At 49.9% G+C, this 14,592-nt stretch overlaps 1 protein-coding gene across 1 annotated transcript in view; it reads left to right on the top strand.

Annotated features, from left to right (window-relative positions):
* WDR26 (WD repeat domain 26) overlaps positions 1 to 14,592 on the top strand; it is a 49,877-nt gene that overhangs the window by 20,670 nt on the left and 14,615 nt on the right. The window contains exons 4-7 of the mRNA XM_044291847.1: positions 9,143 to 9,220; positions 11,229 to 11,365; positions 13,082 to 13,179; positions 13,636 to 13,792. Of these exons, the coding sequence (XP_044147782.1) occupies positions 9,143 to 9,220; positions 11,229 to 11,365; positions 13,082 to 13,179; positions 13,636 to 13,792 (470 nt within the window). The remainder of the gene's footprint in view (positions 1 to 9,142; positions 9,221 to 11,228; positions 11,366 to 13,081; positions 13,180 to 13,635; positions 13,793 to 14,592) is intronic.

Genomic DNA, 14,592 nt, shown 5'->3' on the forward strand with positions numbered 1-14,592 from the left:
TTGTGTGGGTGGGAGTCAAGGGGTGTGTGTGTGTGTGTGGGAGTCAAGGTGTGTGTGTGTGTGTGGGAGTCAAGGTGTGTGTGTGTGTGGGAGTCCAAGGTGTGGTGTGTGTGTGGGAGTCAAGGTGTGTGTGTGTGTGGGAGTCAAGGGTGTGTGTGTGTGTAGGAGTCAAGGGGGTGTGGTGTGTGTGTAGGAGTCAAGGGGTGTGTGTGTGGGAGTCAAGGTGTGTGTGTGTGGGGGGGGGGGGGAGTCAAGGGGTGTGTGTGTGGGGGGGGAGTCAAGGGGTGTGTGTGTGGGGGGGGGGAGTCAAGGGGTGTGTGTGTGGGGGGGGAGGAGTCAAGGGGTGTGTGGTGTGGGGGGGGGGGAGTCAAGGGGTGTGTGTGGGGGGGGGGGGAGTCAAGGGGTGTGTGTGTGGGGGGGAGGGAGTCAAGGGGTGTGTGTGTGGGGGGGGGGAGTCAAGGGGTGTGTGTGTGGGGGGGGGGAGTCAAGGGGTGTGTGTGTGGGGGGGGGGGAGTCAAGGGGGTGTGTGTGTGGGGGAGTCAGGGTGTGTGTGTGTGGGAGTCAAGGTGTGTGTGTGTGTGGGAGTCAAGGTGTGTGTGTGTGTGGGAGTCAAGGTGTGTGTGTGTGTGGGAGTCAAGGTGTGTGTGTGTGTGGGAGTCAAGGTGTGTGTGTGTGTGGGAGTCAAGGTGTGTGTGTGTGTGTGGGGGGGGGAGTCAAGGTGTGTGTGTGTGTGTGGGGGGGGGAGTCAAGGTGTTGTGTGTGTGTGGGGGGGGGAGTCAAGGTGTGTGTGTGTGGGGGGGGGGAGTCAAGGTTGGTGTGTGTGGGGGGAGTCAAGGTGTGTGTGTGGGAGTCAAGGTGTGTGTGTGTGGGAAGTCAAGGTGTGTGTGTGTGGGAGTCAAGTGTGTGTGTGTGGGAGTCAAGGTGTGTGTGTGGGAGTCAAGGGGTGTGTGTGTGTGTGGGAGTCAAGGTGTGTGTGTGTGTTGGGAGTCAAGGTGTGTGTGTGTGTGGGAGTCACGGTGTGTGTGTGTGTGTGGGAGTCAAGGTGTGTGTGTGTGTGTGGGAGTCAAGGGGTGTGTGTGTGTGTAGGAGTCAAGGGGTGTGTGTGTGTGTAGGAGTCAAGGGGTGTGTGTGTGGGAGTCAAGGTGTGTGTGTGTGTGTGGGAGTTCAAGGTGTGTGTGTGTGGGAGTCAAGGTGTGTGTGTGTGGGAGTCAGGTGTGTGTGTGTGGGAGTCAAGGGTGTGTGTGTGTGTGGAGTCAAGGGGTGTGTGTGTGTGTGGGAGTCAAGGGGTGTGTGTGTGTGTGGGAGTCAAGGGGTGTGTGTGTGTGTGTGGGAGTCAAGGTGTGTGTGTGTGTGTGTGGGAGTCAAGGGGTGTGTGTTGTGTGTAGGAGTCAAGGGGTGTGTGTGTGGGAGTCAAGGTGTGTGTGTGTGTGTGGGAGTCAAGGTGTGTGTGTGTAGGAGTCAAGGGGTGTGTGTGTGGGAGTCAAGGTGTGTGTGTGTGTGTGTGTGGGAGTCAAGGTGTGTGTGTGTGTGTGGGAGTCAAGGTGTGTGTGTGTGGGAGTCAAGGTGTGTGTGTGTGGGAGTCAGGTGTGTGTGTGTGTGTGGGAGTCAAGGGGTGTGTGTGTGGGGGGGGGGAGTCAAGGTGTGTGTGTGGGGGGGGGAGTCAAGGTGTGTGTGTGGGGGGGGGGAAGTCAAGGGGTGTGTGTGTGGGGGGGGGAGTCAAGGGGTGGTGTGTGTGTGTGGGAGTCAAGGTGTGTGTGTGGGAGTCAAGGTGTGTGTGTGGGAGTCAAGGTGTGTTGTGGGAGTCAAGGTGTGTGTAGTGTGTGGGGAGTCAAGGTGTGTGTGTGTGTGGAGTCAAGGTGTGTGTGTGTGTGGGAGTCAAGGTGTGTGTGTGTGTGGGAGTCAAGGTGTGTGTGTGTGTGGGAGTCAAGGTGTGTGTGTGTGTGTGTGTGTGTGTGTGGGAGTCAAGGTGTGTGTGTGTGTGGGAGTCAAGGTGTGTGTGTGTGTGTGTGTGGGAGTCAAGGTGTGTGTGTGTGTGTGTGTGGGAGTCAAGGTGTGTGTGTGTGGGTGGGAGTCAAGGGTGTGTGTGTGTGTGGAGTCAAGGTGTGTGTGTGTGTGGGAGTCAAGGTGTGTGTGTGTGTGGGAGTCAAGGTGTGTGTGTGTGTGTGGGAGTCAAGGTGTGTGTGTGTGTGTGGGAGTCAAGGTGTGTGTGTGTGTGTGTGGGAGTCAAGGTGTGTGTGTGTGTGTGGGAGTCAAGGTGTGTGTGTGTGTGTGTGTGGGAGTCAAGGTGTGGTGTGTGTGTGTGTGGGAGTCAAGGTGTGTGTGTGTGGGTGGGAGTCAAGGGTGTGTGTGGGTGGGAGTCAAGGTGTGTGTGTGGGGGGGGGGGGGGAGTCAAGGGGTGTGTGTGTGGGGGGGGAGTCAAGGGGTGTGTGTGTGGGGGGGGGGAGTCAAGGGGTGTGTGTGTGGGGGGGGGAGTCAAGGGGTGTGTGTGTGGGGGGGGGAGTCAAGGGGTGTGTGTGGGGGGGGGGGAGTCAAGGGGTGTGTGTGTGGGGGGGGGGAGTCAAGGGGTGTGTGTGTGGGGGGGGGGGAGTCAAGGGGTGTGTGTGTGGGGGGGGGGAGTCAAGGGGTGTGTGTGTGGGGGAGTCAAGGGGTGTGTGTGTGTGGGAGTCAAGGTGTGTGTGTGTGTGTGGGAGTCAGGTGTGTGTGTGGGAGTCAAGGTGTGTGTGTGTGTGGGAGTCAAGGTGTGTGTGTGTGTGGGAGTCAAGGTGTGTGTGTGTGTGTGGGGGGGGGAGTCAAGGTGTGTGTGTGTGTGGGGGGGGGAGTCAAGGTGTGTGTGTGTGTGGGGGGGGGAGTCAAGGTGTGTGTGTGTGGGGGGGGGAGTCAAGGTGTGTGTGTGTGGGGGGGGGAGTCAAGGTGTGTGTGTGTGTGGGGGGGGGAGTCAAGGTTGTGTGTGTGTGTGGGGGGGGAGAGTCAAGGTGTGTGTGTGTGGGGGGGGGAGTCAAGGTGTGTGTGTGGGGGGGGGAGTCAAGGGGTGTGTGTGTGGGGGGGGGGGGTCAAGGGGTGTGTGTGTGTGTGAAGGAGTCGAGGTGTGTGTGTGTGTGTGTGTGTGTAGGAGTCGAGGTGGTGTGTGTGTGTGTGTGGTGTGTAGGAGTCGAGGTGTGTGTGTGTGTGAAGGAGTCAAGGTGTGTGTGTGTGTGTGTGTGTGAAGGAGTCAAGGTGTGTGTGTGTGTGTGAAGGAGTCAAGGGTGTGTGTGTGTGTGTGAAGGAGTCAAGGTTGTGTGTGTGTGTGTGAAGGAGTCAAGGTGTGGTGTGTGTGTGAAGGAGTCAAGGTGTGTGTGTGTGTGAAGGAGTCAAGGTGTGTGTGTGTGTTGTGTGTGTGTGAAGGAGTCAAGGTGTGTGTGTGTGTGTGTGAAGGAGTCAAGGTGTGTGTGTAGGAGTCAAGGGGTGTGTGTGTGTGTGTGTGTGTAGGAGTCAAGGGGTGTGTGTGTGTGTAGGAGTCAAGGGGTGTGTGTGTGTGTGTGTAGGAGTCAAGGGGTGTGTGTGTGTGTGTGTGTGTGTGTGTGTGTGTGTGGGAGTCAAGGTGTGTGTGTGTGTGTGTGAAGGAGTCAAGGGTTTTGCCAGAAGCATTGGTTATTAATTTCTTCTATACAAACAGTTCCCTTATGCAGAATTTTGCAATCTCTCTCTCCTGTGTGTGCGCCTAGCGGCATTTTCACAATGTGCCAGCTGTCTGCTTTCGGTAAATATATGGGTATAACGTGATCTAATCTATCAGTGTGTTACTTGTCCTGGCAGCCGAGGGGTTAATACAGGAGTCCCTGCGGGATCCAGGCTTTCTGTCTCATAAGGGGGGGGGGCTGCTGCTGCTGTCGAGTCTCCGGATCAGCTGACGGCCGCATTGTTTTTGACTTCTAGTGCTTTATTATTTGTCCATACGGGCGGGCGCTGTGGAGGGGGATGGGGGCAGACGCAGGAAGTGAGGTAACAGATGTTTGTCAACTGTGCAACTTAAAGGGCCAGCCTCTCCTGTAACCATAACAAACCAGTGGTAGCTGGGCGTCTGTGTCTGTTTCAGCTCAGAGCCTGGAGGTTTGGCTCTGCTGTTTTGCGTTTTTAATTTTTTTTGATATTTTTTTGTCCTATTGTCTGCAGTTGAAGTCACTTTACCTCCTAATCTGTGTGTAACCTGAGAATAGACCTATTCTAGCCTACCACATGCACCTCTGACCCTGTCCCCTCACACCTCCTCCAGCCTCTCTCCCCATCTGTCACTACTCGCCTACCAGAATCTTCAACTTCCCTCATCTGGTATCTTCAAACACTCGGTCAATATCCTATTCTTAAAAAGAAAAACTTGTCTTGACCCGTCCTGCACAACTAACTACTAATCTCCCCTTCATCTAAACTCCAGGAGCGCCTGGTTTACTCCCCTCTCATCCGCCATCTCTCTGTTAACTCTCTCCTGGACGCCTGGTTTACTCCCGTCTCATCCGCCATCTCTCTGTTAACTCTCTCCTGGACGCCTGGTTTACTCCCCTCTCATCCGCCATCTCTCTGTTAACTCTCTCCTGGACGCCTGGTTTACTCCCCTCTCATCCGCCATCTCTCTGTTAACTCTCTCCTGGACGCCTGGTTTACTCCCCTCTCATCCGCCATCTCTCTGTTAACTCTCTCCTGGACGCCTGGTTTACTCCCCTCTCATCCGCCATCTCTCTGTTAACTCTCTCCTGGACGCCTGGTTTACTCCCCTCTCATCCGCCATCTCTCTGTTAACTCTCTCCTGGACGCCTGGTTTACTCCCCTCTCATCCGCCATCTCTCTGTTAACTCTCTCCTGGACGCCTGGTTTACTCCCCTCTCATCCGCCATCTCTCTGTTAACTCTCTCCTGGACGCCTGGTTTACTCCCATCTCTCTGTTAACTCTCTCCTGGACGCCTGGTTTACTCCCCTCTCATCCGCCATCTCTCTGTTAACTCTCTCCAGGAGCGCCTGGTTTACTCCCCTCTCATCCGCCATCTCTCTGTTAACTCTCTCCAGGAGCGCCTGGTTTACTCCCCTCTCATCCGCCATCTCTGTTAACTCTCTCCTGGACGCCTGGTTTACTCCCCTCTCATCCGCCATCTCTCTGTTAACTCTCTCCTGGACGCCTGGTTTACTCCCCTCTCATCCGCCATCTCTCTGTTAACTCTCTCCTGGACGCCTGGTTTACTCCCCTCTCATCCGCCATCTCTCTGTTAACTCTCTCCTGGACGCCTGGTTTACTCCCCTCTCATCCGCCATCTCTCTGTTAACTCTCTCCTGGACGCCTGGTTTACTCCCCTCTCATCCGCCATCTCTCTGTTAACTCTCTCCTGGACGCCTGGTTCCTGCACTGTACAATCTACAGAAACTGCCCTCACCAAAGTGACAAATGACCTACTGATGGCTAAATGTGACGGTGACCACTCTGCTCATTCTTCTGGATTTCTTTGCACCATTTGACACTATAGACCAGCATCCTCCAATGTTTTGGGCTTAAATGGGTTATCTGGGTGTTTTTTTTTAATATATATATATATATATATATATATAATCGTGCCCTTGTTGATATGGATTATAATACTGTACTCCCCAGTCTGAGGCTACTTTCACATTAGTGTTTTTTTTGCAGATCCGTCATGGATCTGCAAAAACACTTCCATTACAATAATACAACCGCATGCATCCGTCATGAACGGATCCGGTTGTCTTCTATTGCCATGACAGATCTGTTTTGAACGTCAGTGGGGGACGGATCCGTTTTCTATTGTGACAGAGAACGGATCCGTCCATATTGACTTACATTGTGTGTCAGGACGGATTCCGATCCGTCTCCGCACCACATTGCAGACAGAAAACGGTTGCTTGCATTTTGGAGCACTCCGTTCTGTTCAGTTGTTTTGTCCCCCATTGACCATAAATGGGGGCAAAACTGGAGCGTTTTCTTCCATGATTGAGATCCTATGATGGATCTCAATAGCGGAATTGAAAACTGTAATGTGAAAGTAGCCTTAATCTGTTGCGTTCCAGTATCGCGTATCGAATGTACGGTACATATCAAGGAAGTTCCCGCGACCTATATAGACCGAGGAGCACCGCTCTTATCCGGTAAGGGGAAAATATAATCTATAATAGCTTTAAAAAAACAAAACCCAGATAACCCCTTTAAAGGCTATGGACACCTTTTGGGGCATTTTTATTGCATTTTAGTCATTTTGGCAATTTTTTCTTTTTTCAGTTGCTCTTTATTAAAAATGTCCAACCGTTACTGAGATACAAGGTTTAAACATCAGTCTGTTTTCTTTGACTCCCATCATGTGATGACTGATCTTCTGGCCTCATAAATACTCATTGTGGCTCGATTATCAAACTGATCTGGTTATGAGGTTCAGGAGATCAGAGATGAGAGCTTCCCAGGTGACGGGATTCAAAGAAAACAGACTGATTTTATTTTAACCCCTGTATCTCAAATGGCTGAACATTTTTAATTAAGAAATAAAACTGAAAATATTTTTACCCTAAAATAAGTAAAATGCAAAAACAAAAAAAAAAAAAGTTCCAAAGGTGTCCTAAGCCTTTAAGGACACGGCACTCTTGTTTTTCTTCCTCTCTAGCCACTGTTTTAGTGTATAATCCACTGGCTCCACTTCTTCTCCTCTCCGTCTTGCTGTTGGGGTTCCTCCGGGTTCAGTCCTTGGTCCTCTCCTCTTTTCGCTCTACACATCCCCTATCGGCCAGACTTTCAGCAGATTTGGCTTCCATCTCTGTGCTGATGATACACAACAATGTACTTTATCCCCCAACATCCCCCCTGCTGTATTGCAGAACACCAGTGACTGTCTCTCCGCCGTCTTACGTCATGTCCTCTCTATATCTGAAACTGAATGTTTCCAAAACTAAACTTGTTTTTTACCATCGACTAAGGGCTCGTTCACAACCGTGCCAATTTTTTATTTTTTTTGCTGTCTGCAAGTTGCGGATCCACAAAACACGGATGGCGCCTGTGTGCCTTCCGCAATTTGCGGAACGGAACAGGAGGCCTGTTATAGAAATTCCTATTCTTGTCCGCAAAACGGACAAGAATAGGACAGGACTCATAATTTTTGCGGGGCCACGGAACGGAGCAACGGATGCGGACAGCACATAGTGCTGTACGCATCTTTTGCGGACCCATTGAAATGAATGGTTCAGTATACAGACCGCACGGCCCGTATGATCTCTCTGTGTGTGACACCACCATCACTCCTAGGCACTCACTGTCTGTTATGTTTGACACTGATCTTTCCTTCACCCCCTATATTCAATCTCTCACCCGCTTATGCCTGCATCTCAAAAACATCTCTAGAATTTTTATTTATTTTTTTACTTCTGTGGAAACGACTAAGGCTACTTTCACACTAGCGTTCGTCGGTCCGCTCGTGAGCTCCGTTTGAAGGGGCTCACGAGCGGACCCGAACGCAGCCGTCCAGCCCTGATGCAGTCTGAATGGAGCGGATCCGCTCAGACTGCATCAGTCTGGCGGCGTTCAGCCTCCGCTCCGCTCGCCTCCGCACGGACAGGCGGACAGCTGAACGCTGCTTGCAGTAAGTCAATGGGGACGGATGTAAGTCAATGGGGACGGATCCGTTTGAAGATGTCACCATATGGCTCAATCTTCAGGCGGATCCGTCCCCCATTGACTTTACATTGAAAGTCTGGACGGATCCGTACGAGGCTATTTTCACACTTAGCTGTTATATGCTAAAATAATGCAGACGGATCCGTACTGAACGGAGCCTCCGTCTGCATTATGATCGGTCCCATCAGAACGGATCCGATCGAACGCTAGTGTGAAAGTAGCCGCCTAAAACTCATTGTTGCCCTGATCCATTTTTGTCTGGATTCTCCCCCCCCCCCCCCCCAAATCGGACTCTCCCCTCTCCAATCTATATTGAATGCAGTAGCCAGGCTCCTCTATCTATCTGCTACTCTGATGCCTCCGCTCTGTGCCAGTCACTGCATCAGTTGCCCATACAGAAGAGGATTCAATTTAAACTGCTCTTCACCCACAAGTCTCTACCCAGTGCTGCGCCTCTACATCTCCTCCCTCGTCTGTGTCTACCACTCTACCCCTGCCCTCCGTTCAGCTTATTGCTTATGACTGACTTCCACCATAATCCAAACCTCTCACTCCCGTCTCCAAGACTTCTCCCGAGCTGCACCAGTTCTCTGGAATGCCCTGGCCCAAGCAACTAGGCTAATTCATGACATCCACATTTTTAGACGCTCCCTAACCGCCTCTTTTTAGGTTAGCCTATCACATCCCCTGATCTAACTCTTCTCCGCTCACCCCCTTTCTCATTAAGCTTCTGATCCATCAGTATCCACCACACCCCATACACTCAGAAGCTCTACAGATCTCGGATGGTGGCGGCTCATGCAGCTTTATATCTTCTCCCCCATTGCGTTAAGATGGTCGGACCATTGCAATAAACAAGCACATTTTACCTTCTGTCACCCCTATATCCTAATAGATTGCAAGCTCTTGTGAGCCGGGTCCTCACGCCTCTGTTGTAATTGACTTATTTTATACTGTGTTCTGTATGATTTTGTTTGTACATGAACCCCCTGATTGTGAAGCGCTGCGGAATATGTTGGCGCTATAAAAATAAATATTATTATTATTGAGTTCACTTTCTGGGATTGTGTATTTGCCCTTTTTATTTCATTTACGTACAGACATTCATGATTCCCGGTCATATGTTACCTGCAGTAGGTGTATAGGAGTGTGTATAATCGGTGGTCGGCAACCTAAGCACTCCAGCTGTTTAAAAACTACAACTCCTAGTATTCTCCATCCTCTTCTGTGAGAGTTCTAAGAACAGCCGATCAAGTGTACATGCTGGGAGTTGTGGTTTTTACAACAGCTGGAGTGCCAGAGGTTTCGGACTCCAGGAGAGGGTCTAGTACTGACCACTGCGTACAGGGCAGAGTCAATGCTATTTACATTCCGTGATGAGATGTCAGACTATTTATATGAAGGGTTAACATATTGGAGACCTTCCGACCGCCGCCATGTTGTTGTAGTCTTTCAATTGTTGATGAAATTCTTGGACTTAGCGGAGATCTTCTTTTGTGTTTCTGACAGCCATGTCGCCCACCCGCTGGAGGTTCAGGGAGTGAGCATTCCTCCTCCTCGTCCTGTCCCACGTCAGATGTCATACGGGTGAGTTCTCTATGCATGTCTTTAAGGGTTCATTCACATGTCTGCAAAATGGGTCTGCATCCTTTCCGCAATTTTTATTTTCAATGGGGCTGCAAAAGATGCAGAGATGCATCCTTACTTCTGTTGCCCCGCAAAAAAAAATAGAACATGTCCTATTCTTGTCCGCAGCCACGGACAAGAAAATGCATTTCTATTATAGTGCCGGCCATGTGCGGTCCACAAATACCAGTGTCTGTGATTTGTGGACAGCAAAACAGTCGTGGACTTGTGAATGGACCCTGAGGGTCCATTCAGACGCCTGTAGAATAGGTCCGGATCCGTTCCGCAATTTTGCAGAGCGGGTGCGGGCCCATTCATTTTCAATGGGGCTGGAAAAGATGCGGAGAGCACACAAGTGTGCTGTCTGCATCTGCATTTCCGTCTGCGGCCCCTAACTTCTGATCTGTGGCTCCACAAAAAATAGAGCATGTCCTATTCTTGTCCGCAGCTGCGGACTAGAATGGGAATCCTCTAAGTACCGGCAATATGCGGACCGCAAAACACTACGGACGTCTGAATGGACCCTTGGTGTTTATCTCATCAGGTAAATATGGGTATTTAGTAGGGGTGCACTGAAATGAAAATTCTGGTCCGAAACCGAAAATTCGGGATACCCCTTGACCAAAACCGAAACTGCCTTTTTGCCCAAATACTTTTTTTTTTAATGATTTTATTAATAATTCTTTTTCATGAATTTAATAAATCATATTACCCACCCACCCCATAACAGTGCCATCCACAGACCCCCACCCACCCCATAACAGTGCCATCCACAGACCCCCACCCACCCCATAACAGTGCCATCCACAGACCCCCACCCACCCCATAACAGTGCCATCCACAGACCCCCACCCCCCCATTGCCGCTCCAGTACAGACTAGTTATAAAATGTGTACAATTAATAGAAAATAGCAGGGAGGGACTGGGAGGAGGAGCTGGGGGCCGGTGCGTTCACTGTGCTCCGGCCCCCAGCTCCAGTAGTTATAAAATGTGTGCAATTAATAAGGATTCTATTCATGAGGCCCCCTCTGCAGTAGAACATTCAATGTAGCCACATCCTACTCACAGGGCTGTTATCTTAATGCTGGCCGGCCGGGCAGACGAGCGGCAGCGTCACGACTGACGTCACATGCCTGCGCCGCCTCCTTCATTCAGAAAGTAGGCCGGGCACATGACGTCAGTCGTGACGCTGCCGCTCGTCTGCCCGGCCGGCCAGCATTAAGATAACAGCCCTGTGAGTAGGATGTGGCTATATTGAATGTTCTACTGCAGAGGTGGCCTCATGAATAGAATCCTTATTAATTGCACACATTTTATAACTACTGGAGCTGGGGGCCGGAGCACAGTGAACGCACCGGCCCCCAGCTCCTCCTCCCAGTCCCTCCCCGCTATTTTCTGCCGATATGGATCAATATCGGCCGAAATGGATTAGGTGCATTTTCGGCCGCCGGAATTTCGGTGCACCCCTAGTATTTAGGACGTCACCTGACATGTTCGACTGTTTCTGCAGAACCTGCCTAGTGTTCATGGAAGCTGCAGGTTAGGGGACGAAAGGATTAAAGTGGCTGTGTCATCTTGGACATTGGGGCCATATCCTGATAGGTGCAGGCCCCACACATCCTTAGAATGGAGCCCACAGTAAATTAGGGTTGTGATACCAAAATTTTGATTTGATTGCGATATCTACTCGATACCACGCAAAAAAAAAAATAAAAAATTAAGGCGCCAAAAAGCCGCATGCATTCCGCATTCTATGGAACGTCCGGCCCATAATCGAACAGTCCGATCCTATTTTTTGGGGGGGGCGACAAGGTGACTAAAAAATGGTGAATCGCGTGGTTTTTATTTTTCTGTTACGGCGTTCACTGCATGGGATTTTTTTTTATATATATATATATTTTAATAATTCGCACTTTTTTGGGCGTGGCGATATGTAATGTTTATTTATATGTAAAATTCCTTTCTTTAGAGGATGAAGTTCTTGCTGCTTCAGCAGAAGTACCTGGAATACTTAGAAGATGGGAAGGTCCTCGAAGCCCTGCAGGTCTTGCGCTGTGAGCTGACGCCACTGAAATACAATACCGAGAGGATTCATATCCTGAGTGGGTGAGTGGCGGTTTCCAGTCTGTCGCTCCATTGCTTGTTCGGGAGGTGAGATGATGCCGTTTAGTATATGTTTCTTTTCTTTGGGTAATTACATGAGGCGGCTGTATATTTGTACCCGGCGTCTTTTCATGTCACGTACACTGGCTGTTTCTGTGACTGGATGCAAAACCGCCACAGCAGTCTAATATAATGTGGAATTCTGATTCTTCCATAGGAGTGTTCACCTATGGATTTGCCCATGCGTGCACAGATAATGGGTTGAAGGGGTTTTCCCAGGAATGATTCCTCCGTATAGCTCCTCAGAATCCGATCAGCGGGGGTCAGAGTCGCTGGTTCCCCATTGACCAGCTGTTTGAAGAGGCCGCTGGGCTCGGACAAGCTCTGCAGCTTCTTTATAACATACAGAGCACAGCGCCATATGTTGTATAGTGGCTGTGCTTGGTATTACAGCTCAGTCCGAACCGCAGCTGTAGTGTCGATAACCTCGTGGGAAGTTACTGTAGGGGTGACCCTGCATGCGCCCAAAGACTCCGGGCAGGTGAGTGCAGCTGCCACCTTCCCCTTTCCTATCCAGATAGGACAAGCCTTCTGCCTCCTAGTCATCCCTCTCCACCACAGGCCCTTTCCCTGCCACTGCTTCTCACCGTCACCTGCCCTACATGCAGCCTGGCCTCCTGCTCCTCTTCATGGGCTACCGGTGTAGCTGCAGCGCAAGGGAAACAGGTGACTGAGGGAGGAGGTGCAGATCAGATAAAAAAAAAATATCCAGTGCACTTAAAGGGGTTCTCCAGGAATTTGATATTGGTAGCCTGTCATCAGAATAGGTCATTAGTATCAGATCGGTGTGGAGGCTCTGCTGTTTAGCAGTTTGAAGAGGACACTGCTCGCAGGAGCTCCAGTGAGCGCTGCAGTACTGCTTACCAAGCACAGCCGCCGTGTACAGTGGCCGTGCTTTGTATTGCAGCTCAACCCCATTCACTTCATTGGGACTGAGCTGCAGCCAGGCTGTGGCCGAGGAAGAATCCGCAGTGCTCATTGAGCACCTGACCTCTTCTAACAGTTGATCAGCGTGGATCTGACTCCTGAGTAGTGTTGAGCGCGAATATTCGAAAAGCAAATTTTTATCTCGAATATCGCAAGTTCGAGAAATCGCGAATATAGTGCTATATATTCGTTTTTCAAATATTCGTCATTTTCTTCCGTCTGAACACATGATTCCTCCCTGCTTCTTGCTTGTGGGCCAATGATTTATTGTCCCACAAGCAACTTAAGCAGGGAGGAATCAAGACTTCAGATGGAAGAAAATGACGAATATTCTAAAAAACTAATATCTAGCACTATATTCAATATAGTGCTATATATTCCTTTTTGATCCACACCTGTATTGCTTGCGTAATATTCGCAAATTACGCGATCATTACCGTGCTGATTTGTGAGTAAAAAATAAATTGTACACTATAACGAATATTCGAATTCGCCAATATTCTGCAAAATATTAGAATATGACCCCCTGCCGCTCATCACTACTCCTGAGGATAGGTAATCAATATATATTACCGGATAACCCCCCATTAAGCGTCATCCATTTATTTTCTTCACATGAGTGGGGTACAAGGTGTCTGTCATCCAGCTGTACCATTCAGGTTTGACACTGGTTGACTACTTTAAATTATTTTTTTTTTTATACTTTTCTAAAGTTTTCATTTTATATCGCAGGTATTTAATGTGTAGTCACGCAGAAGACCTGCGAGCAAAGGCAGAATGGGAAGGAAAAGGAACGGTGTCCCGCTCCAAGTTACTTGATAAACTCCAAAGTAAGTATTTGTTAGAAGACGGGCAGTTTTCTGGCTCCATGTGGAAGCTGGAAAGCAAATCTCTGAACTGCTGGTAAGAGGCAAGATGGCCGCCCCATGATTGTGTACAGAAAATAGACAGATCTACCAGGGAAACGCATATAAGAAATTGTTTTGGTGATTGGTTTTAATTCATGCAAACATTCCTGATCATGGCGACATCAGTGCAGCAGGGCCACCTACCTCCTGTCCTGCACTGATCTCTGAGCTAAACTGCCAAGCACTGTGGTAATGGCCAAGATGTCTTCCAGCACCGGCAGTGCTATCTGTAGCTACTGTACAAGATTTGCTTCTTGATGGAAAGCAACTGCTGACCTGTGATGAGAACTACCTAAACATGAACAAGCAAAATGACTCCTCCATGAATGGGATCTACTGACTTCCACCATTTCTCTGCCCGTCTTTTCCTCCGTCTAGCTTACCTTCCACCGTCTGTCATGCTACCACCCAGGCGTCTGCAAACTCTTCTACGTCAAGCTGTGGAGCTGCAGCGAGATCGGTGCCTCTACCACAATACAAAACTTGACAATAACCTGGACTCTGTATCTCTGCTTATTGATCATGTCTGCAGCAGGTAAGTAGTGTCACCTTGGGCACGTATGTCTTACAATGGATGGCTGATAGATGGGAGTCCCACCTATGTGGAGAATGGGGGCTGCATAACCAGCCACATCCAGGTAGAGAATAAGTAGATCACCAGAGCTGTTCATGTTGCTGATTGGTGGGGGTTTTGAGAGTTTGAACTACACCAATCAAATATTACTGGCCAGATGTAAAGGACCAGGAGTATATAACATGTGGTGGTTCTGCGCTTAAAGGGGTTGGCTCATCTGATATGTTGGGGGCATATCACTAGAATATGCCCCCAATGTCTGATAGGCATGGCAAACATCTCCAAGACCCGCATCTCTCTAGAACAGAGCGGGCAAAGTGAAGGAGAGCAGGCGGCACGTGCATGGCCACCCTCCATTCATTTCTATGGGAGTTCCAAAAATGGCCAAGCAGTGCACTTGGCTATTTTCAGAAGTCCCATAGAAATGAATGGCAAGTGCGGCCACTGCTCCATTCACTTATGTGGGGCCGACAATCATAGCCGAGCCAGTGCTTGGCTATTTTTTGGCAGTCCCACAAAAAGGAATGGCGGGCTGTCGTGCATGCACAAGTCTGCTCTCCTTCACTTTCTGGGCTCCGTTCTAGAAAGAGAGGTGCGGGTCCCACGTCTGGGACCCATACCTATTAGACATTGCGGGCATAGCCTAAAGATATGCCCCTAAAATATGAGATGAGCCAACCCCTTTAGGGTTTAAAGGGGGTTTCCCACCTTTTAGATATTGATGACCTATCCTCCAGATGATTTTATCAGCAATCAGTGGA

The sequence above is a fragment of the Bufo gargarizans genome, chromosome 4, assembly GCF_014858855.1.
Source record: "Bufo gargarizans isolate SCDJY-AF-19 chromosome 4, ASM1485885v1, whole genome shotgun sequence".
Classification (NCBI taxonomy): Eukaryota; Metazoa; Chordata; class Amphibia; order Anura; family Bufonidae; genus Bufo; species Bufo gargarizans.